At 41.0% G+C, this 22,743-nt stretch overlaps 1 protein-coding gene across 1 annotated transcript in view; it reads left to right on the forward strand.

Annotated features, from left to right (window-relative positions):
- Positions 1-2,018: 2,018 nt before the first annotated feature.
- GRHL2 (grainyhead like transcription factor 2) overlaps positions 2,019-22,743 on the forward strand; it is a gene marked incomplete at both ends in the record, with an annotated part of 116,207 nt that continues 95,482 nt past the window's right edge. Inside the window, 3 exons of the mRNA XM_079722760.1 lie at positions 2,019-2,186; positions 10,129-10,196; positions 14,509-14,902. Coding sequence (XP_079578886.1) covers positions 2,019-2,186; positions 10,129-10,196; positions 14,509-14,902 — 630 coding nt within the window. The remainder of the gene's footprint in view (positions 2,187-10,128; positions 10,197-14,508; positions 14,903-22,743) is intronic.

A 22,743-nucleotide genomic window follows, 5' to 3' on the forward strand; every position in this document is an offset into this window, starting at 1 on the left:
AGTACCTGTTATTGTATAACAATGTGCAGTTTACAGACCTCTATTTTATTCATTATTTTATTCCATTCTTACAATCGCATTGTGAGGTAAGTAGGGTGGGCATTGCTGTCTTTTTTTTTTTTTAACTTTTTATTTCATATTGGAGTATAGCTGATTAACAATGTTGTGTTAGTTTCAGTTGTACAACAAAGTGATTCAGTTATACATATACATGTATCTATTCTTTTTCAAATTCTTTCCCCAATTAGGTTGTTATATAATATTGAGCAGAGTTCCCTGTGCTGTACAGTAGGTCCTTGTTGGTTATCCATTCACACCAGTCAGAATGGCCATCATCAAAAAATCCACAAACAATAAATGCTGGAGAGGGTGTGGAGAGAAGGGAACCCTCTTGCACTGTTGGTGGGAATGTAAATTGGTGCAGCCACTATGGAGAACAGTATGGAGGTTCCTTAAGAAACTAAAAATAGTGTTGTCCTTACTTAAGGCACGAAGAAACCGAACCTCAGGCAGTTTTCCTCCCCTGTAAGTGGTGAACAAAGACTCACTTCCAGGGCCTGTGCTGTTCCATGTCACCAGACTACCTAATGGTTAGAAAGGCCTTCTACCAGGGTTTTCCTGTTTACTTCCAGAAACTTGGTTTTACCTTTTAATCCAATTAATTTACAGTTGGGTCATTTTCTCTTTCTTCCCAATCAGTTCCACCAAGCCCCTGGCACAAAGTTCAAACCAGGGGCCTGGAAACCGTCTGAAACTCCACTCTGCTCAGGGTGGATTTCCCGCCCCGCCCCCAAACATATGTTACCAGTGTCAGTGTCATTTTCTGACCCTACACCAATGTGTGGCACGATGCCTCCACATAAAGGGCCCTCAGCACAGCCTTTGCTGGGAGTTCATGCCAGTTTTCTATCACAAAGTGAACGGGGAGACCATCTACTATCAGAAGGCCCTGTAGAAATATCAGCAAAAAGGGACGTCTGTGACTGAATGACCATCAGAAGGCTCTTGGTGGCTGAATTTCCACTGATCAGTATACACGTTGCCTTTGCAATCCTGTTACTTGTCTGTGTCATGTTACTACGCGTGGACATAGGTGTTACTGAAATACAATGTCTCATGGTTACTTTTTGGTTTCACTTCAATGAACAAGGCTGGGGAGCTGCTGAGGACTGTCATGGTTTGTGAGTATTTAAGTTATTATCGCATCCTCCTTAAGAAATCGCTTTGATAGTCAATTGCTGCTTTACCTGAGCTTGGCTTGGTTAGGACTGACAAATGACTCCAACCCCTTTTGCCTCTACTGAAGGTTCTCCAGGTGCCCTCCTCACTCCCCATGATGATTTTTTACAACCTGTAGCTTCTATGTCCTTTAAATATAGTAGGAGCCCGTGGCAACACAGGATTCATATACAAAGTTCGTCTCTTTCCTGTTGCTTCGTATTCCTATTATGCAGCATATCTGCAATACGTCTTGTTTGCAAAGTAGCTTCTATTGCCTTTTGAAATTAAGGGACTTGGATTGGTCTATAATTTTCTAGCAATTATAGTACAAATTAAACTGGATAAAATAGTTTTAATAACCATTAACATGTTGATTACATTTAATGTATCGTACACATTTATACATTAGAACTCAGAGAGTTAAATGAAACCTGTTCCCTCTCAGTTTTTCATTTGAATATTCACTAATGAAGAATAATCAAAGAAAATGATTTGGCTCCTGAAATGATTGGATATGAAAAGCCAAGTGTGAAGGGAACCAACTTACACTACCTCTGTACTACCTTTGAAAGACCATTATTACTTCTCATGGGCAGTAGAGAAATAAATCAGTGGCTTTATCAGTGCAATGGGGCAGTCACTTTAGTCTTAGTCTTCCCTCTCTTCCATTCTGGGGAAGTACAAATCAACCAAATGATGTGTATTTTTTAGCGGATATCAAAGGAATACTTCTTTGATAATGAACCTCGTGTTTTTCTTGCTTTCACAGTAATAAACGACTGGTGGCCTTAGTGCCCATGCCCAGTGACCCTCCATTTAATACCCGAAGAGCCTACACCAGTGAGGATGAAGCCTGGAAGTCGTATTTGGAGAACCCCCTGACGGCGGCCACCAAGGCCATGATGAGCATCAACGGTGATGAGGACAGCGCTGCCGCCCTTGGCCTGCTGTATGACTACTACAAGGTAGAACCTGAAGCCCCGCCTCCCTCCACTTTCTGCCTCCAGGGCCTCCCCGCTCTAGGGGGCAGAGGGGACAGATTCTTCATCCCAGGCCAGAGAATGAATGGCGTTGCCACACTCGCTCTGGAATTCAGCCTCTTCCTGTTCTCATTATGTCTCTGCTTTCCCATCTATAAAGCACGACTTTACCAGCCCCCCCAGGGAGTTTCCATTTTAGGATAATTATTTCTGTGCCCTCTGTTTACAAGCATACATATTGTCTACCTTTAATTTCGACTTCATATCCTATTGCAAATCCTTCTTTGCTGCCATTTTTACTTTATGATTTTTGGTGAATAAAGAATATTACATTGTGTGGCTGTACCATAATTTAGTCATTGCTCAGTTTTACGGCATTTAGGTTGCTTTTATCTTTTCTTATTTTATTTTTTAATTAAGTAATGAGAACCTTTAAAAAAATTTTTTTTTAATTTAATTTTTTTGGCTGTGCCACACAGCTTGCAGGATCTTAGTTCCCTGACCAGGGATTGAACCGGGCCCATGGCAGTGAAAGCAGAAGTGAAAACACCAAGTCCTAACCACTGGACCACCAGGGAACTCCCTAGGTTGCTTTTAGATTTTCTATTTTATAAGAAACATCAGGGTTTCTAGATTTTTCAGTTTTGTAAGGAATACGCCAATGAATACTTTAGTGGTAGGCTTTTGTAGCAATTCCAAAATCTAACTGTCTCCATTTGTTTCAATGAGTACTCAATATTTATTTTGAAAAACCCTTAAAACAAAGTGAATGTAATTCGCTTGCATTACAAAAATACCTGCCATAGTTACTTTCAAAATAGGAGTATTTCAGGAAATCGAACAACAAACAATGGTCGGCCTCAACTATAAAGGACTATATCTGGTATGACCTGCTTCCTTAGAACCAATGAAGTGTAAAAAATCAACAGGTATTTACTGAATGAGGATATTTATTGCCTGACTTGATTGTAAACACTGTGGGCTTATGCTGGTGTTGGCACAAAGGTGAGAATGGCCGTGTTTATTGTGCTGGTTGGGCACAGTGAACTCTAGTTTTAGAATAAGAACTAAATCCCCCTCTTCCCCGCTCCCTCCATCATGAGAAAATCACCCAAGAGGAATCATTTTTCCTTTGGTAAGCACCAGTCTCAGCTTCCTGTTTCCTTCCTGCTTCCCAGTTCCTGTTTCCTCCCAGTGGTCTCACTTCTGCAAGTTGTGTTGTCCCCTGGGTCTCTCCTAAACCAGGGTTTTTGTGCTTTACAACGATCTCCCACCACCATTGACTCTGGCACGGCCCCCGGGCCTATTTCTTTCACCAAAGTTCTCTAAAATTACTCATTCCTTTTCCGGCTTCTTCCCATTTTCTCTATTAAAACACTCAGGAGGGCTCCCTCCATGGGGAGAAGAGTGAAAGCCAAGCCAAGTTGTGCTTATTTAAGATGAAACACAAGGTATGAGTAACTGATAGGCTGGCCCATCCAGGCTACTTTAAATGAGGATATTATTAACTCAAATAAATGCATTTTTTTTTGGTTGGAAAGTGCTGGAGAAATATAGGAAAGGCATTCCACTGGTACCCTTGCCAGTCTAGGCTGATTTTTTTCCCCTTTACCAACGGAGCTGGAGTTGTCTGATTTCGACAGCTCTCCTGTGAAGCTGTACAACTCCCAACACGGCTCCTGACATAGCAAGAAGGGCCTTTAACTTTGGGAACTGGGGTCCAGATGAAAGGATATTTTAGGGTCTAACCTCCATTTCATGTAAGCAGGGCAGTTTCCTACAATGAACAGGAATCGCCTGAAAAAAAATGAGCCTAAAAACAAAGATGGTTTCTTGGCAGGCTTTCCTTTCTTCTTTTCTTTGTTTGTGGTTGTTTTATATATTTTAATCCTTTTTGACTAAGGAGCTTATTTGAAAAACACAAGGATGAATTCTAAACATTTTGGAGTCAAAATTTTCAGAATGTATTGAGGATGGTATAGAAACAGAACTTATCATGTTAGACTGCTTCCTGTTATAGGCTATTTCTTGAGGGTTCAGCGTTATTGGACTTTTGTGTTAATATGTAATGTTCAGAAATGGTCTCATCCCTAGAAAGGAATCACAAAGCAATTTTCCTTTATTATAAAAAATAGTTAAAACTTGACACCTTTTTAAAAAATATCTTTATTGGAGTATAATTGCTTTACAATGTTGTGTTAGTTTCTGCTGTACAACAAAGTGAAGCAGCTATATGTATACTTATATCCCCATGTCCCCTCCCTCTTGAGCCTCCCTCCCACCCTCCCTATCCCACCCCTCAAGGTCGTCACAAAGCATCGAGCTGATCTCCCTGTGCTGTGCAGCAGCTTCCCACTACCCATCCATTTTACATTTGGTAGTGTGTATGTGTCAATGCTACTCTCTCACTTCATCCCCTCTTCTCCTTCCCCTGCTGTGAAAAATCGATACCTTTATCAATCTTTAAAATTTAGTAACATATTAAAGTGACCCTGATTTAATCACTTGGGTCATTACAACATTTTTTGGTAACTTTTATAACTATGTTAAACAAATACAGTAGTTAATGCTTTTATAAGACTTTGAAGAAATACATTAAGATACACTTTGAAAAAATATATTTTTCTTATTTTTTAAAAGTAGATTTTACTCCTGTGAAATGGATATAATTTCAGGTATCTGTATTAGATGGCAATTCTTTTGTATTAATGAAAAAGAGAAACACACCTTGAAACAAAAATCATTAGTAACTTAGGAAAGCAACATATTTTATTTCCCACAGGTTCAGAGGATAAAGTATTAGTAAATATGGTACCTGGATTACCTCTCCTCTTGCACATTTTTAATATTTAGAGGAAAGTTGAAATACTGCTTTCTGTAAATATTTTGAAATGCAGAGTAGAGAGTTTACATAAAACTCAATTTGAGGATGTGGAGAAAAAGGAACCCTTGTATACTGTTGACGGGAATGCAAATTGGTGCATCCACTATGGAAGACAGTATGGCAGTTTCTCAAAAAACTAAAAATAGAACCACCAAATGACCCAGAGGTTCCACTCCTGGATATATATCTGGAAAAAATGAAAACACTAATTTGAAAAGATACATCCACCCCAGTGTACATAGCAGCACTATTTACAATAGCCAAGATATGGAAGCAACCCAAGTGTCCATCAGCTGACAAATGGATAAAGATGAGGTATATAAATACAATAGAGTACTACTCAGCCATAAAAAAGAATGAAATTTTGTCACCTGCAACATCATGGATGGACTTGGAGGGTATTATGCTAAGTGAAATGTCAGAGAAAGACAAACACTGTATGATATCACTTATATGTGCAATCTAAAAAATGAAAACAAACTAGTCAATATAACAAAACAGAAACAGACTTAAATATGTAGAGAACAGGGCTTCCCTGGTGGCGCAGTGGTTGAGAGTCCGCCTGCCGATGCAGGGGACATGGGTTCGTGCCCCAGTCCGGGAAGATTCCACATGCCGCGGAGCGGCTGGGCCCGTGAGCCATGGCCGCTGAGCCTGCGCGTCCGGAGCCTGTGCTCCGCAACGGGAGAGGCCACAACAGTGAGAGGCCCGCGTACCGCAAAAAAAAAAAAAAAAAAAAAAAAAAAAGTAGAGAACAAACTAGTGGTTACCAGTGGGGAGAGGGGAGGGGAGGGGGGAGGGGGGAGGGGGAGGGGGGAGGGGGGAGGGGGGCAAGATAGGGGGAGGGGGGAGGGGAGGGGGGAGGGGGGAGGGGGGAGGGGGGAGGGGAGGGGAGGGGGGAGGGGCAAGATAGGGGGAGGGGATTAAGAGGTACAAGCTGCTCGGTATAAAATAAATAAGTTACAAGGATATATTGTACAATGCAGGGAATATAGCCAATATTTTATAATAACTATAAATGGAATATAACCTTTTAAAATTGGGAATGTCTATGTTGGACACCTGAAATTTATATAACATTGTACATCAACCATACCTCAATTTATTTATTTATTCATTTATTTATTTTTTGGCTGCGTTGGGTCTTCGTTGCTGCGCAAAGGCTTTCTCTAGTTGCGGTGAGCGGGGGCTACTCTTCGTTGCAGTGTGTGGGCTTCTCATTGCTGTGGCTTCTCTTGTTGTGGAGCACGGGCTCTAGGAGCATGGGCTTCAGTAGTTGTGGCATGCAGGCTCAGCAGTTGTGGTTCACGGGCTCTAGAGCGCAGGCTCAGTAGTTGTGGTGCACGGGCTTAGTTGCTCTGAGGCATGCAGGATCTTCCTGGACCAGGGCTTGAACTCATGTCCCCTGCACTGGCAGATGGATTCCTAACCACTGCACCACCAGGGAAGTCCTGGTTTTTAAGTATTTTAATGATTTAAATTCACATTATCTAGATGAATGAGTGAATAAGTGATTTAATAAATATTCATAAGCTGTTGAAATATTCATAAGCTGTTGAAATCGGCTTTTTATTTTTGGCTTATACATATAAATGCAGGGAAGCTTAAAGAAGAAAGTGAAATTTCCTGTAATTTTTCTATCATATTATTTGGCATCATTTTCTCCATCGCTGAAGGATTTTGAACATAAGCCTGGTAGATTGGAGAAATGATTTATACATATTACAGCAACAGCAGCAGCAGCAGGGAGGTGGGTTATGAGCAGAGAATCCAGTGAACAGTTCGTTGCAATAGTCCAGATAAAAAATGATGAAGCCCTAAAGTAAGACATGATGGTAGCTGTTCCCTGGGTCAGCATTTGTGAGGTTCTCCCTAAATCAGCCACTCTGTTTAGTCAGCCATACTGCATAGAGACAAAGCAGTATGTTCAAGAAATCACTGAGTATTTGTTTGAATAAAAGCTGGCAACTGGGGCTTCCCTGGTGGCGCAGTGGTTGAGAGTCCACCTGCCGATGCAGGGGACATGGGTTCGTGCCCTGGTCCGGGAAGATCCCACATGCCGCGGAACAGCTGGGCCCGTGAGCCATGGCCGCTGAGCCTGCACGTCCGGAGCCTGTGCTCCACAACGGGAGAGGCCACAGCAGTGAGAGGCCCACATACCGCAAAAAAAAAAAAGCTGGCAACTGATTGTGTGTGTGTGTGTGTGTGTGTTTGTGTGTGTGTGTGTATGTGTGTGAGATTTGGCGGGAGAACCCTATAATTAGGATCATAGAATCTAAGCTGATTCTCAGATTAACGAAGGCGGAGTACAGAAGAAGGGCTTTGGGGAAAAGGATAATTGTATGTTGAGTTTGATGTGCTTGTAGGATGTCTAGGTAGGGATGTCTGATAGACAGTATTGTGGGTCTAGACTTGAGAAAGGGGCCTGAGTTCAGAGGTCCCAGTTTCTCTAAGAAGGACAGTCTTTGGGAAGCCAAAGGTAAAAATGGTTCACGGTGGCCCAGATGGGAGCAAACCCAAAGTTTTCCCTTTGTCACATTGTGACGAATACTATAGACGGAGCAAGGGGCTCAGAGCTGGCATCAGTGCATCTTAGCAACACTAATGTTCCCTTCCAGGAGTCTTTGGGAGTTACTAATATGTTTTAGTGTTTGGAATCCCTATTTCTTCTATTTCTTTGATTCTGCTTTTTGCAGGCCATTTTGATTGATTCAGTCATTCTTTCAACAAGAATTTAGTGAGGGCCTGCTACATTCCAGGCGCTTGGGACATAACCATGCACAAGGTGGACACTCATGGAGACTGTAGTCTAATCTTGGATATGGACATTTAGATGGTTCTCGAAGTAAGCTCACAAGTTAGCTTAGAGAAGGCATGGGTAGGGTGGGGCAGGGGACTGGGGTACGTTGCAGGCAGAGAGGACTGTGTGATGGCTCTGCTGCAAGAAGGAGCATTGCATGGTCAGAGATGCAGTGTGGCTGTACACACAGCAGTGATGGGGGTGGCCCAAGTTGAGGCAGAAGAGTTTTTGGAGGCCATGTTCCTGAGAATAACGGGAAGCATTGAAGAGTTTTAAGTAAGAGCGTAGTGGGGTCAGACTTAAAGATCACTCTGGATCTTCTTAATGGATCCCAAATGGATTTGCAGGGGTTAAGTGAAGGAGAGGAGAGACCAGTTAGGCTGATGCCGTAGCTCAGGTAAGAGATGTCGGGGGCTGAACCAGGAGGCAGGCATCCACAGGGAAGTTGATGGATTTGAGTCACATGGGATTTAGTGTAATGTCTTCAAGCTTCATCCATATTATAGCATGTATCAAAATTTCATCTTTAAGGCTGAATAATATCCCATTGTATGTATATATCACATTTTGTTTATCCATTCATCTGTAGATGGATGGACATTTGGGTCATTTCCACTTTTTGGCTATTGTGAATAATGCTGCTATGAACATGGGTGTGCTGGGTATTAAAATTTTATGTTTATCTGTCATTTTCAGTAGATGATAGGAGCTATGTTTTATTCATTTCATTTCTTTCTAGCACTTAGTAATGCCTGCTACATTGTAGACCCTCATCATTGACATGTGAGTGAAGGACAATTGATTTACTTTATTTTTATTAAACAAATGCTTATAAATTCCCAGACACTCCAAGTGGCTTTAAAAAAATTAACTCATTTAATTTTACTAAACACCCTGTGAGGTATAGGACTACCATTATGCCTGTTTTACAGCTGAGGAAACTGAGGCAGAATTAGTAAGTGGTAGAGCTGAGATTTGAACCCAAACAGTCAGGTCTAGGCCTGGACTCTTAGCCACCCTGCTATGTTGCCTCCCTTGCCCAGCTAGCTGGGCTTGCATACATATTCAGGTGAGTGGAAACTATCCATGAGGATTGCTAGTCCGGAATCCAGAAGAGAGATGCTTCTCATAAACGCTCTCTTATGTCAAAATAGTGAAGGCTGTGTTTTGAGTGCAAAGGTGTTTGGCTAGAAGAAAGATCTGGAGATTTAGGAAAAAACAAAATCAAAAACAAAAACAAAAAAACCCAAAACATCCAACCAGCCAAACAAATCTAAACCCACTATTTGTGTGTTTGAGAACTATGGTAGAGATAGATAAATGATCCTTAATGCGGTAGGGCAGTCAGATGATGTTCAGAAACACAGCTGGTAGGGGTATCCCTTCTCTCAAGTAGCACTTTTTTTTTTTTTTTTTTTTTTTTTTTTGCGGTACGCACGCCTCTCACTGTTGTGGCCTCTCCTGTCGCGGAGCACAGGCTCCGCGACGTGCAGGCTCAGTGGCCATGGCTCATGGGCCCAGCCGCTCCGTGGCACGTGGGATCTTCCCGGACTGGGGCACGAACCCATGTCCCCTGCATCGGCAGGCGGACTTTCAACCACTGTGCCACCAGGGAAGCCCTCAAGTAGCACTTTTTCAATAATCTTTCAGGTAATATGTTGGCATTGTGGTTGTGAAGTCAATAATAAAAGTGCATTAGAAGAAGAAGGGTGGAAGCCAGTTCGAGAGCTAGGGAGGGTAGGTAAAGGCTGGCCCAGGTATTAGATGTTGCTCCCTCACTGGACAGTGCAGCCCCCTACCCAGTTTGCCCCCCTGCATGTCAGCACCTGGAGTCTCTCATCAGAGTGGAGGGTCAGTCCCTGTTCCTTAACGGGATACCTGTTGTAGCTCCAAGATGTTTTCTGTCTGCTGCAGAGCACAGATCCTCTTACCCTTTCCCTTCATCCACTCCCAACCAAGGCGGGAAGGGCTCAGAAGGTGCTCAGGTCCAGCGAGAGAGAGTTGCCAGTGTCAGCAGAATCAGGATTGCTGTGGCCCTACATTGATCATCATCTTTTGTGTCTGGTCTACTGTCATTGCCAATCAGCCTACTTACCTTTAATCATCTCCTGGCCATTGCAAATTTGCCACCATTCTCTGGAGAATGTTCCATTTCCTTTTCTTTGCTTATGCTGGTGTCAAGCTCTGCACAAGGTCACAGTTGCATCTATGTAAGTCTGACTGATGGTTGGTGATGTTTTCAGGTTCCTCGAGACAAGAGGCTGCTGTCTGTAAGCAAAGCAAGTGACAGCCAAGAAGACCAGGATAAAAGGTATGATAATATATACAGGAATATGCCTGACTCCCCAAATAACTCTTTTTCTATGTTTTTTTAAAACAATAGTATTAAACTATAACTTTTGTTCTTGAGAGGATATGGGAGTCAAGAAGCTTAATATCTGCTACCTGTTTTTGGAGTCTGGATCAAAACTGGATCTCTCAGGCAGGAGAGAAAATTGTATTTTTTGGTTTTGCAATTCTGCAAAGGGCCATCAGTATCTTCCGAGGAGGCTGCAAATCCCAAGAGTTAGAGGTGATATACAGGCAAGATAGCCTACTGCTGGCGTGAACTTTTCTGTCCGTCCAATGGCTGTATGACTGCGATGAGGCCCTTGAGGGAGTGAGACATTTGAGGATCATCTTTGGTAAGGAGGAGAGAAAGGAGGCCAGGCTGATCTCAGTCCAGGGAGGAGCTGGTAGGGAGCCATGGGTGGCAGAGGACACTGTTGGGGTGCAGGGTCAGGAAAGATGTTAGCAGACCATAGGTCATACTCCTTTCCTTCAATCCTGAATTAAGAACCAGTTGAAAAACAAGAAACAGACAGATTGAAATTAAAAAGGAAAAAAAATCAATCTTACTTCTGATGAAGCAAATTAGAGAAGTGATTTTGAACCAGCAATTTGTAACATTTCAGTCCTGACTTAGATATGGCTATTCATCCAGTCCCAAGCAGGACTTCAGGCCTCCCTGGAGGGACAGGCCACTGATGGCATGGCCGCGGTGCCTGGAGTGTCCCCTTTCTTTGGCCAAGATGATCCAGGCATAAAGAGGGAACCACAAGGGTCTGAACCACCGTGCTCTGCTACTTCTCCCAAACTCACCAATCAAATACATCTCTTCCCCTGCAGAGGGACGGAGAAGCCACAGTGCTTTTCTGTTGGGGGTTTTTCCACTTGGAAACATGAAGCCAGGAGAAATGAAGTCTCCTGCTAAAACACATGTCAGAATCTTTCCTGGCCTTGATAGGAGCTGCTTGTGACACTGTGATCTTGTCATACGACTAACAGTGAGGGTCACCCCGCCAATCAGTGGCCCTGTGCTGTGTATCACCTCTAAGGCACATCCCCAGCAGAAGATCAAGGCTGTCTGCATCTGATTTGTGGTTCCACAGGGATCTTCTGATGCTCTATGCTGCTTTGGGGCCCTGGGCACTAGTGAGTAGCAGTGATGACAGGGAGAAAGAGGCTGATGCTCTTCAGGTCCTATAACTTTTCCTCCATTCAGCCAGCATTTATTAGGCTAAGCGAGTGCTGTCTCCTAAGTCCTATACCAGTAATCACAGAAAAGTTGTCTATCATAATAGACAAAAGAGCCCATGTTTTGGTAAAGTATCTTTTAGAACAACATTAAAGACTGACAGTCACTCATTGTATTTTAAAGGCCATTTTTGAGATATCAGTGGAGTGCCTTAAAAAAAAAAACTGGCAGTGAGGTATAGACAAACCACCTTGTATGGACTGATTATGACTTAGTAGACTTCCGGTTGAATGTAATTTGGAAGGATATCATTTGGTCTGCAATGTACTCATTAAGGTGCCATGTGCTGACATGATATCATTACAAATGTTCGTATACAGAAGTCGCCACTTTGAAAAGTAATCTCAATGTCATGACCCCAATTTTTTAAAAAGTATATTTCAATGAACCATTCTTAGCCTTGCATTTTTTCTCACATTATAATGTTTGGTTCAATTTTAAATTCTATTGCAGGTGAGTCAGTATATCTCACAATAATTCTTACTTTGTTCTGATCACCCATTTTTTGGATGACTTCCAGAGTTCTCCGACATCAGCTTTTAAAGTCGGTGCTATTCTATAGAGGCACAGTTACACATTATAGGATGGTGCCGAGTCTGTTGTTCCCTCGTCTCATGGTAGTGACGATTCAACTAGATTTGCACAACTCTATTAGTTTGTTTATAAGCACACCAAAAATATTTTGACGTGTGTTTCTTGTTTAGAATCCAAGTGTTTTGCATGAAGTAAAGACTTAAGAAATTTGGACTGAAGTGGACTCTAACTGTAGAGGAGTTGATTAATTTTGAATATTTTGGCAAAGCCAGTAAGACCGTGCTTGTGCAAAGCCCAGAATTGCCGAAAGTGGATAATTGCTTTGGTAGCTAATGAACGTAGACCAACCGTCCTACACCCAACTAGCAGGACGTTACCCACAAGTATTAGTAGTTACTCCTCCACAGAAGGGTCCCGGATAAAATGAGTTTGAGAAATTCTGGGTTACAATTAAACAAGTGGAGGAACCCTTGGGGGCCTTTACTGTGTTCATGACTGTGACCCACCAGGGTGGTCTTGTTTAGGCAATTTTTTTTTTAATACTGATTTTATCATGGTCTCCTTTCTTTGAGGAACATGTATTAACATTCTATGCAATGTTCTCAACAACAAGGTTTAGGAAATACTGATATAAATGGGTGGTCTGGGTTTTGGCATCATCAGCTTACTGGATTCAGATTGAACATAATTTCTGAATTTTCACTGTGTCTTAGATACAGATTCATTGTATTGATATAGCCATGAAAGCAGGTTATTACTTAAAGCCAGAATGTTTATAGACTCATGATTTTATTCTTTAAAGGGTTTGTTTCTAGAATGATTTCTACAGGTCTGTGACTGACTCAGAGAGGTCCAGGTATTTTTCTGTTGGCTTTGTTCATGTGGAGCCATTCTTTCCTCAAGCTTCACTTTGAAGTTTTATCTGAAAAATCAAAGCTGAAAATACCGAGTCCTGTTAGAGAGGCAAGCTCAGAGGCGAGTGGATTTCCTTTACAGAGAGGAGCCACGAGAGCTCAATTCTTGGAAGAACCAATTTTATTCAAATATTTCTCTCGATGAGAGATGGCTGTAAGCCCCAGAAAGCACATGCTAGTTTTAAAAAAAAAACAGACACTGGGGACGGGGCTCCATGCAAAACATGCATTTTGTCTCTGTGTCATTTAGAATAATCTATAAATAAGTAAGAGGTGGCCTCAAATCTTACTGACCACAAGGACTTTTCTATCCATAATGCTCTTTTCATAAGAAGTTTCTCTTTGCTTCTGCTCTCTCCCAGAATCCTATAGTATAGATGAAAGTATTTCATCTTATCCTGGCAAGAATTAATCTTCTAAATCCTTTCCTTTCTCTTTGTAGCACGGGAGGTCTGAGATCTGAGAGATCTTGTCTTACGTAAGCCCAGTTACACCACTTCCTTAAGCCCTGAAAGTAATTCCGTGCTAAGGACATCAATGAGCTGATGTTATTTCTCAATTTAGTGAAAATATTCTAATGATAAATTCTCATTATATTATTTTTGCTGCAAGGAGTTTAGCCTGCAGAAGAGTGAAAAATATTCTTCCCACTCTCTTCCTTTAACTTATTGTCCTGCTCTCACCTTTTTTAAAAAAAGCTACCTAAAATGTTTTCTTTTGAAAGCTTTCAAACATACCCATAAATAAAAACGATGGTATAATGAACCCCCAGATACCCGTCCCATCCCCCAGGTTCAGCACTGATAACTTTGTGTTACACCTACTTAAACTTGACCTTTTCTTTCTTTCTTTCTTTTTTTAAAATTTTTATTGCAATAGTACTCAAAATAAGTTCCTGGCTTACTTTATGTCATTTCACCTCTAACAACTTTTGATTTATATCTCTAAATAAACAAAGACATTTTATTACCTAATCTCAAAATCATTATCACATCTAGGTGAGTTAACAGTACTTCCTTAACATCAGCTACCTCTCAGTTCATATTCAGTTGTCTCAAAAATCCCACTGCCTCATAAGTGCCTTTTTGGTTTTTTAGATCAGGATCCAGACAAGATCTGCTAATCCTATTTGATTATGTCTTTTAAGTTTCTTAACCTAGAACAAGTCTCCCACTTTTCTTTCTTTTTTCATGCCTCTGACTTATTGAAGAAACCAGGTCAGTAAGATGTGTGACATTCTGATTTGTATGATTGTTTCTTTTCAGTGTTATTTAAATGATTCTTCCAGCTCCCATATATCCTAAGAACGGGAAGCTAGATGTAAAGGTTTGCTTGATTTAGAGTCAGCTGTTTCGGGGGGGGTGGGCAATAGCACTTTCTAGGTGGGGCTCATTGCACGATACCAGGAGGCACATATGGGTAGTTGTCCTCCTTCTAGTGATACAAAGATTCGTTGCATTCCATTGTAAAGTTTGCCATCAGCTTTCCCCCTAATGCATTAGCATCCACTGATTCTTGCTTACCTCAGTTATTAGGAGTTGCAGAAGGGTGATGTTTCTAATTGTGTTCTGTTGCGGGGTGTGGGTTTAAACACACAGAAACTGTCTTGGCACCAGTGGAGCCCAGAGTAGTTTGAGTGGAGGAGAAAACCGAGTGCAGGTCCTAAAGACTGTTCCAGTGAACCTTTCCCTAAATCAAGACCACCTGGAGAATTCAAAACGGGAACAGTATAGCACGAACGTCTCTGACAGCCCAGCCGTCATCCCCATGGCGGGAATCACAGTGGTGAAGGCCGAAGATTTCACACCGGTTTTCACGGCCCCACCTGTGCACTATCCCCGGGGAGATGGTGACGAGCAACGCGTGGTTATCTTTGAACAGACTCAGTATGGCGTGCCATCCGTGGCCAGCCATAGCACCTACCTCAAGGATGATCAGCGCAGCACCCCGGACAGTACTTACAGCGAGAGCTTCAAAGACGGAAACACAGAGGTGAGTCCCTGGCTCTTACATCAGCAGCTGGAACTGAAACCCCAAACCACCTAACTTGTTTTCTCTGTTTGCTTTTTAAGTGGGATGAGTGAATTCAACTGTGAGTTTAAGGTTTTGTTTGTTTTTTTTTAAACATGTCTGCATCTTTCTTCATAAACGGGTTTTATTAGACCATTGGCCTAGGTGTGTGGAGGAATATTTCCTGCCTCTTAGATGACAGATTCCTTGACTGGTTTTAGTTTTAGTCTTAAAATTAAATAGTTTTGAAGAACAAAGGGCTGTTTGCGTGGAAATTTCCTAGTTTGTAAAGTTTTCAGTTTGACCTCTTCTAGTTTGTAACTTTCCAAATGGTAGCCAGAGATGTTGCCTGTCCATCATTTTTTAAAACAATATAACTCTTTAAAGACCTTGGCTGATTGAATACTCAAGAAAGAATTGGTATTATCAATAATCAAGTGTGTACATGTATGTGTACTTTGTACCTTACAAATAGATTCTATGTATTCTTCTCGTGTGCCCAAAGAACTTACAGAAGCAATGATCTTTGCTTGCTTGTTTGTTTTAAATTCACACGTTTGAAAATTTTGGTAATTGTTTACAATGGTGTAACCAACGTCAGGATCAGTGGAAAGTCTCCTCATCCTAAAAGTTTGAATTGGAAGCCCTCCCGTCTCCTCTTGCTCACGGCAGACACTAATCTGCCTTCTGTCACTATACTTTTGCTTTTGCTAAAATTTCATATAAATGGAATGGTAGAGTATAGAGTCTTGTATGTCGTCTTCTTTCAGTTAGCAGAATCTTTTTGAGATTCATCTGTTATTGCTTGTATTAATAATTTGTTTCTAAAATTGCTGAGTAGTATTCCATGGTAAGCATGTATCAGAATTTATTCAGCAGTTGGTGGACATTTGGTTGCTTCTAGGTTTTGGCTTCTAGGTTTTGGCTATTATGAATAACGCTGCTGTGGACATATGCTTTCATTTGTCTTGTGTAAATACCTAGAACTACACTTGCTGGGTCATGTGGTAAATGTATGTGAAACACTGCTGACAGTGTTTCAAGGTGGCTGGAACATTTTCATTCTCACCAGCAATACATGAGGGTTCCCCTTTTCCATATCCTTGCCCAAACTTGATATTGTCCGTCTTTTTAACTGTAGTCGTCTTAGTGCGTATGTGATTGTGTCTCATTGTGGTTTAAAATTGCATTTCTCTGGTGTCTAGTGATGTTGAATATTATTCCGTGTGTTTATTTGACCATTCCTATAACTTCTTTTGTGAAATGTCTGTTCAAATAATTTGCCCAGTTTTTAAATTGGGTTATTTGTCTTCCTTTTATTAAGTTGTAAGAGATCCTTAAATAGTGTAGCCCTTTATCAGTTTTGCAGTTTGATAGCCGCTTTATTTTCTTAACTATGTTTTTCAAACAGCAACAATATTTAATCTTGATGAAGTCCAGTTAATCAATATTTTCCTCTTAGAGTTTATGCTTTTGATGTACAGTTTAAGAAGTCTTGGCCTAACCTAATGTCACAAAGATTTCTCTTGTTTTTTTCCTAGACATTTAATAGTTTTACATCTCACGTATAGGTTTATGATCCACTTGGAGATTTTTTTTTTTTTTTTTTTTGGGATACGCTGGCCTCTCACTGTTGTGGCCTCTCCCGCTGCGGACACACAGGCTGCGGGCCCAGCCGTCCGCGGCATGTGGGATCTTCCCGGACCGGGGCACGAACCCGTGTCCCCTGCATCAGCAGGCGGACTCGCAACCACTGCACCACCAGGGAAGCCCTGGAGATAATTTTTATATCTGGTGTTAGAGAAGGGTTGAGTCCCATTTTTTCCCCACATTGCTATCCAGTGTTCCAGCATCATTTGTTGGAAAGACAATATTCTTTCCATTTAATTGCCTTGGGATCTTTGTAGAACAACAATTGCTGATATAATTGTGGATCACCGCTCCAATTTTTGACCCAGAATATGTAATGCTTTTTTTCTTGTCTTTAGTTCAGGTCAGCTGCTTCAGCATTTAGGAGCAGTGCCTTTACATTTGAGTTGATGGTCAATGACATCTCATTTTGCACTCCACCTGGGCCAATAAAAGACAATGGCGGAAGGAGAAAACTTGTGGTTTCTTATTTCTTAAAGAGGAGTGACTGTGGTGGCAGTATACCAAATACTTGCAGCCCGATACCCATTTAGTTGCCAATGGGACAAAATTCAGCCACCTGAGGCTGAAATTGTAACCCTAAATAATCATATTTTAAAATAATAAGCATTTGATGAGCACTTACTTTGTGCTGGGCCTCTTTCTAAGTGATATATACTCATTTAATCCTCACAGAAACCCTATGAGGTACTATTATTGTCATCTGTGTTTTCCAAATGAGGATACTAAGGCACAGAAAGCATAAGAACGCCCATGGTCACACCGTAGTAAGTGGCAGAGATGGGACTTGCCACAAACTGTCGGGCTCCAGGGCCAATGTCCTTAGCCGTTACCTCTACACTCAGAGACACTGTGGGACCTTCCAGTTCTTAGGAGCTCCATAACTGAACATAGTGCCTTGCTTAAATGTGTGTAAATGAGGATTCTTTGTCTACGTCATTAGCTATTTCTCATCTTTCATATGAGAATAAGAGGAACAGAAGGAACCAGCTCTCTGCAGCGTTGGGAGGGCCTCACAGTAGACAAGTCACACCAGCTGCCCTTCTTTTCCTGGCCTGTCATTCCTGAGTGCCTGCTGTATTCTATGAAATTGGAGAATGAGCAGAGTGAGACACAATAAATTCCCTGCCCTTACCAGGCTTCCGTATTTCTTGGGTTCTGGTAGCTTTATATCAAACCTTCAGTGTTTGATATAATATTGTATATTATATTTATATTATATCAAATATACTATTTGATATAATATAAATATTATCTTAAAGTTTGCTTCTTTAGCTTCCTGTGTGGTGTGGCTTAAAAGAGTCAACAACCTGCTGCTGCTGCTCCTTTTTTTTTTCAAACTGAGCAAGGGATCTCGTAGGGTTTTTGGTATTGTTGAATATTTGATTTGCCCTCAAGCAGTCAGGGGCGCTTCTGTAGAGAAAAGCAAATCATTCCACATAGGAATGTGAGGCGCATACTTTTTCACTAAAGGGTTGCTACTAATGTTCTTCTCACACAGTGCAGAAATATTCCATTAGCCACAGAAGAGTCCGTGGATGTGGTCCAATGTCAACGGAACCATCACGCTCTTTGGAGGATGTGTTATGAGTTGTGTTTGTGTTGTAGGTAAAGAGGCTTATGAAAGGATGCAATTGTATTTGGGGTTTTATTTTGAAGTGGATGAGAAAGCAACTTACCAAAAACTAAATGTGAAAATTATTTCCACCGAGTTTGGTTTAGCTGCTCTCCTAGTCTTGGAAATCAGTGTTTACATTGCATATTATGTTTCAATCTGATGTAAATTAAATGGAATGATCTATCATGGTCTTTAGCCATAGCACTGTCAACTGGTTATAAGATCAGGTGAGCTCAGAGTGATTTCACCAAGTAGATTTCACTAAGGAAAATTTGTCTAAAACCTAGCACTTCCTTTAGGCAAACTACTAAAATGTCTACTACTTGTTGAATTAGCAAGTTTCATTTGCTATTAGAGATGGCTTCTTCTCTCTCTCTGTGTGTGTGTGTGTGTGTGTGTGTGTGTGTGTATAGTGATAGCAGGGAAGGGAGCAGTTTGGTTCAACTGAGGCTAGTAGCATTAAAAAGTTCTTTAATGAACTACCATATGACCCAGCAATCCCACTACTAGGCATATACCCTGAGAAAACCATAATTCAAAAAGAGACATGTACCAAAATGTTCATTGCAGCTCTATTCACAATAGCCCAGAGCTGGAAACAACCTAAGTGTCCATCATCGGATGAATGGATAAAGAAGATGTGGCACATATATACAATGGAATATTACTCAGCCATAAAAAGAAACGAAACTGAGCTATTTGTAATGAGGTGGATAGACCTAGAGTCTGTCATACAGAGTGAAGTAAGTCAGAAAGAGAAAGACAAATACCGTATGCTAACACATATATATGGAATTTAAAAAAAAAAAAATGTCATGAAGAACCTAGGGGTAAAACGGGAATAAAGACACAGACCTACTTGAGAATGGACTTGAGGATATGGGGAAGGGGAAGGGTAAGCTGTGACAAAGGGAAAGAGAGGCATGGACATATATACACTACCAAACGTAAGGTAGATAGATAGTGGGAAGCAGCCGCAGAGCACAGGGAGATCAGCTCGGTGCTTTGTGACCGCCTGGAGGGGTGGGATGGGGAGGGTGGGAGGGAGGGAGATGCATGAGGGAGGGGATGGGGGAACAGATGTATATGTATGACTGATTCACTTTGTTATAAAGCAGAAACTAATTAAAAAAAAAAACAAAAAAAACCACACAACGCTCTAAAAAAAAAAAAAAAAAAAGTTCTTTAATGAATTTATTTTAGCTAATTTGATTTATATTTTATTTTGTATCCTCTTCGTAGTAACATTTGGTAAATATTTGTTTATACTGGGTGTTAGGCATTGTGCTAGATGTGGGAGTAGAGGGCAGGAGGTGTGCCTTGGTTTCTGCGCTCTAGAAGGTTACTATCTATATAGCTGCTATTTACTGAGTACTACTGTGTGCCAGGCACTGTGGCTTACACACTTTATTTCTGATATTTACTATGCCACAATTCTGCAAGGAAGGTATTACTCTTCCCACTTTACAGATGAAAAAACAGAGATTCAGAGAGGTTATGAACGTGCCAAAGGTCACAAAGCTAATAAGCAAAGAGTATAGTTGATAAATATAAAACAGGGTAGTATTAACACCTAGAATGTTTTTAGGAAACATGTAAACCTTGAGAGATGCAAGAAAGAGTTGTTATAGAAAAATCATATGTATTGTCATCATAAGAATCAAAGTAGAAGAAAGAATTTGCTATTCTAAACTACAATTTTGTATGTCAGTTAACATAAGTCTAACTGTATGAATAAAGGAACACCAGACCTCAGTGATTTGATACACTAAATGTTTATTTCTTGCTAATAATAATCTTGATAGATGTCTGCAGACCTGTCTTTTGATCAGGAATCCAGGTTCCCTCCATCTTGTGACATTACCATCTCTATATGTGGCTTCAGGGTCATCCCAGCTGGGGAAGAGAGACCATGGAGATGGCACACTGAGTTGTAAATACTTTGACCTGGAAGTAATGCTATTACCCCTGTTCACATTTCATTGGCTAGAACCAGTCACATGGTCTTAACTAACTGCAAGAGGTTAAGAGAAGTCTAGTTTTCCCATTTAGTCCTCCCATGTGCTCAGGAATGAGAATGATTTATGAGTGAGCACCAGGTATCTCTACCATGTATTTCATTATTTAGTACCTGGTATTTTATTTGTCAAATTAACGTAGTTTGCAGAGAATCCTGAAATAAAATCAAAGAATTATTATTTGTTATACCCAACAGACATATGATGGTTATATCCATTGATGTTATATTCATCTGTAGACTGATACTGAAAGTTACCGTGGATCTAAACCCTCTCCAACATGACTAATTTTTAACTGATAGTTCATTTCCCACCACAAACTTAAAGAGTAAAATCTTAAAAATGTTGATTCAAGTACTGAAATGGAACATGGCTTCACTTTTTGATTAGTGCAACCAATTTTGTTATTTTTATTTTAAATACATGATATAGTGCATGTGGTACCACTAAAACTTCTATTATTTTATTAGTTTGTTTTTGCACCAAGCAAAATTATGGAAAATCCTTAGCATACACATTTTATACTTGGGAAGGATTTAGGTTTCTGTATACATAGTCGAATTTTACGAGATTGGATAGCCTATTATTAGGTTCCTAGGGGCCATCTACCCAGCTCTTGAATAGAACGGCTCTGGAAATCCCCGTTCTGTTAAAGCTGTTACTTTGCAGCACCATTTGATGCTTTGATCACTGTTATCTCTTGAAATTGCTCTTAGCTTTATGTCCGCAGCTTCAGTTATCATCTATGTCCTGAATACTTTTCACATTATTTTTCTCCAGCCCAGTTCTCCTCTCTGAGCTCCAGCCCTTTATGTTCAACTGCCTGTTTGACTCTCCACCAGCTCAAAATCTGACTTACAATCTTCCCTCATGTTCTCTGCTCTAGTGGAGTGGCACCACCGTCCTTCTGGTTTCCCAGGCAACGAGGATTTTTTTCTTGAAACTTTGCTCTCTGATAATCCCCATCTAAGTCATTATCAGTTCTATCAACTTCATTTTCTTAAATCTCTCTGAAATCATTTATCTCCATTCTACTTCCACCATACTGACCCAAGCTATCATTATCTCTGGCCTATAATACTGTTCACTTTTGTGCACTGTACCTGGGATGGTCTTTTCAGAATGCTAATCTGATCATGACACCCTCTCACTGAAATCCCATTGTTTTTAGGATTAAGATCTAAATCTTTAAGGGGTTTACAAGGCCTTGCACATTCTGTTTCTCCTCTGCCTTTCCCACTTCATCTTGCACATCCTTCCCCCTGGTGCTCTCTGCTCTGAGCATCATTCAGTTCTGTGAACCTGATATGCTCCCTCCTGCCTCAGGACCCATGTGCCTGCTACTCCATGTTTTAGGACTGTGCTGTGCAATACTGCAGTCACTAGCCACCTGTGGCTATTAAAATTGAATAAAATTAAAAATTCAATTCCTCAGTCCCACTATCTCCATTTTAAGTGCTCCAAAGGTACATGTGGCTAGTGACTACCATGTTAGTGAAGATATAGAACACTTCCATCTTTGCATAAAGTTCTATTGGACAATGCTATTCTAGAATATTCTTTACTACCTTCCACACCCTTCCTCCTGTGTGACTTCCTCAAGGAAGCCTTCCCTGTCCTCCCCTTTCAGTTCCTAGTAAAGTCAGTTTTCTTTGTAACTAAGTCCACCAGCCATAGACAACCGTGAACACATCTGTAGTCAAAGTAACATTGATTTAGCCTGCTTCTGCAAGGGACCTGTTGCTCTTCTCAGAGTGCTTGCACACAGTTTGTAAATTTTTAAATTAATGATTATTTGACCAATATTTTTCATCTACTAGATCGGAAGCTTCATGACAGCAGGGACCACTTCTCTTTTTGTTCACTGTGGTATCCGTAGCACCTAGCATGGTGTCTGATGCAAAGTAGATGCTCAGCAAATATTTATTGAAAGAGTGGATGAATGAATAAATGAATCATAAGACCTAAAAAATTAGTGGCTGATTAAACACATGGAATTATTTCGCTATATCTGATTTTACCACTGTTAAGGAATCATTGTCTTTTCGTAGTAGATTCTTTTTTTCTTTTTTTTTTTTGCGGTACGCGGGCCTCTCACTGTTGTGGCCTCTCCCGTTGCGGAGCACAGGCTCTGGATGCGCAGGCTCAGCAGCCATGGCTCACGGGCCCAGCTGCTCCATGGCATGTGGTATCTTCCCGGACCGGAGCATGAACCCGTGTCCCCTGTATCGGCAGGCAGGCTCTCAACCACTGCGCCACCAGGGAAGCCCAGTAGTAGATTTTTAGTAGATGGCTCTTTCCTCCCACCCAAGAAAAAAACTAGAATTCTAATATTCAAAATTTAAATATAACGTTCTAATATTCCTTGATGTCTAAAGTCCTTTAAGGATAATCTAGAAGATATATGTTACCATACTTCCTTTACTACCATTTTTCTCAGGCCAAATGATTAAGAAATGTATAGATGCACTGCATCAAATCACAGCAAGGTATGGTGATGTTGGCTGTCTGCCTGCCTTTTGGTATCCTACAAATTA

This window comes from Hyperoodon ampullatus (assembly GCF_949752795.1).
Source record: "Hyperoodon ampullatus genome assembly, chromosome: 17".
Taxonomy (NCBI): Eukaryota; Metazoa; Chordata; class Mammalia; order Artiodactyla; family Ziphiidae; genus Hyperoodon; species Hyperoodon ampullatus.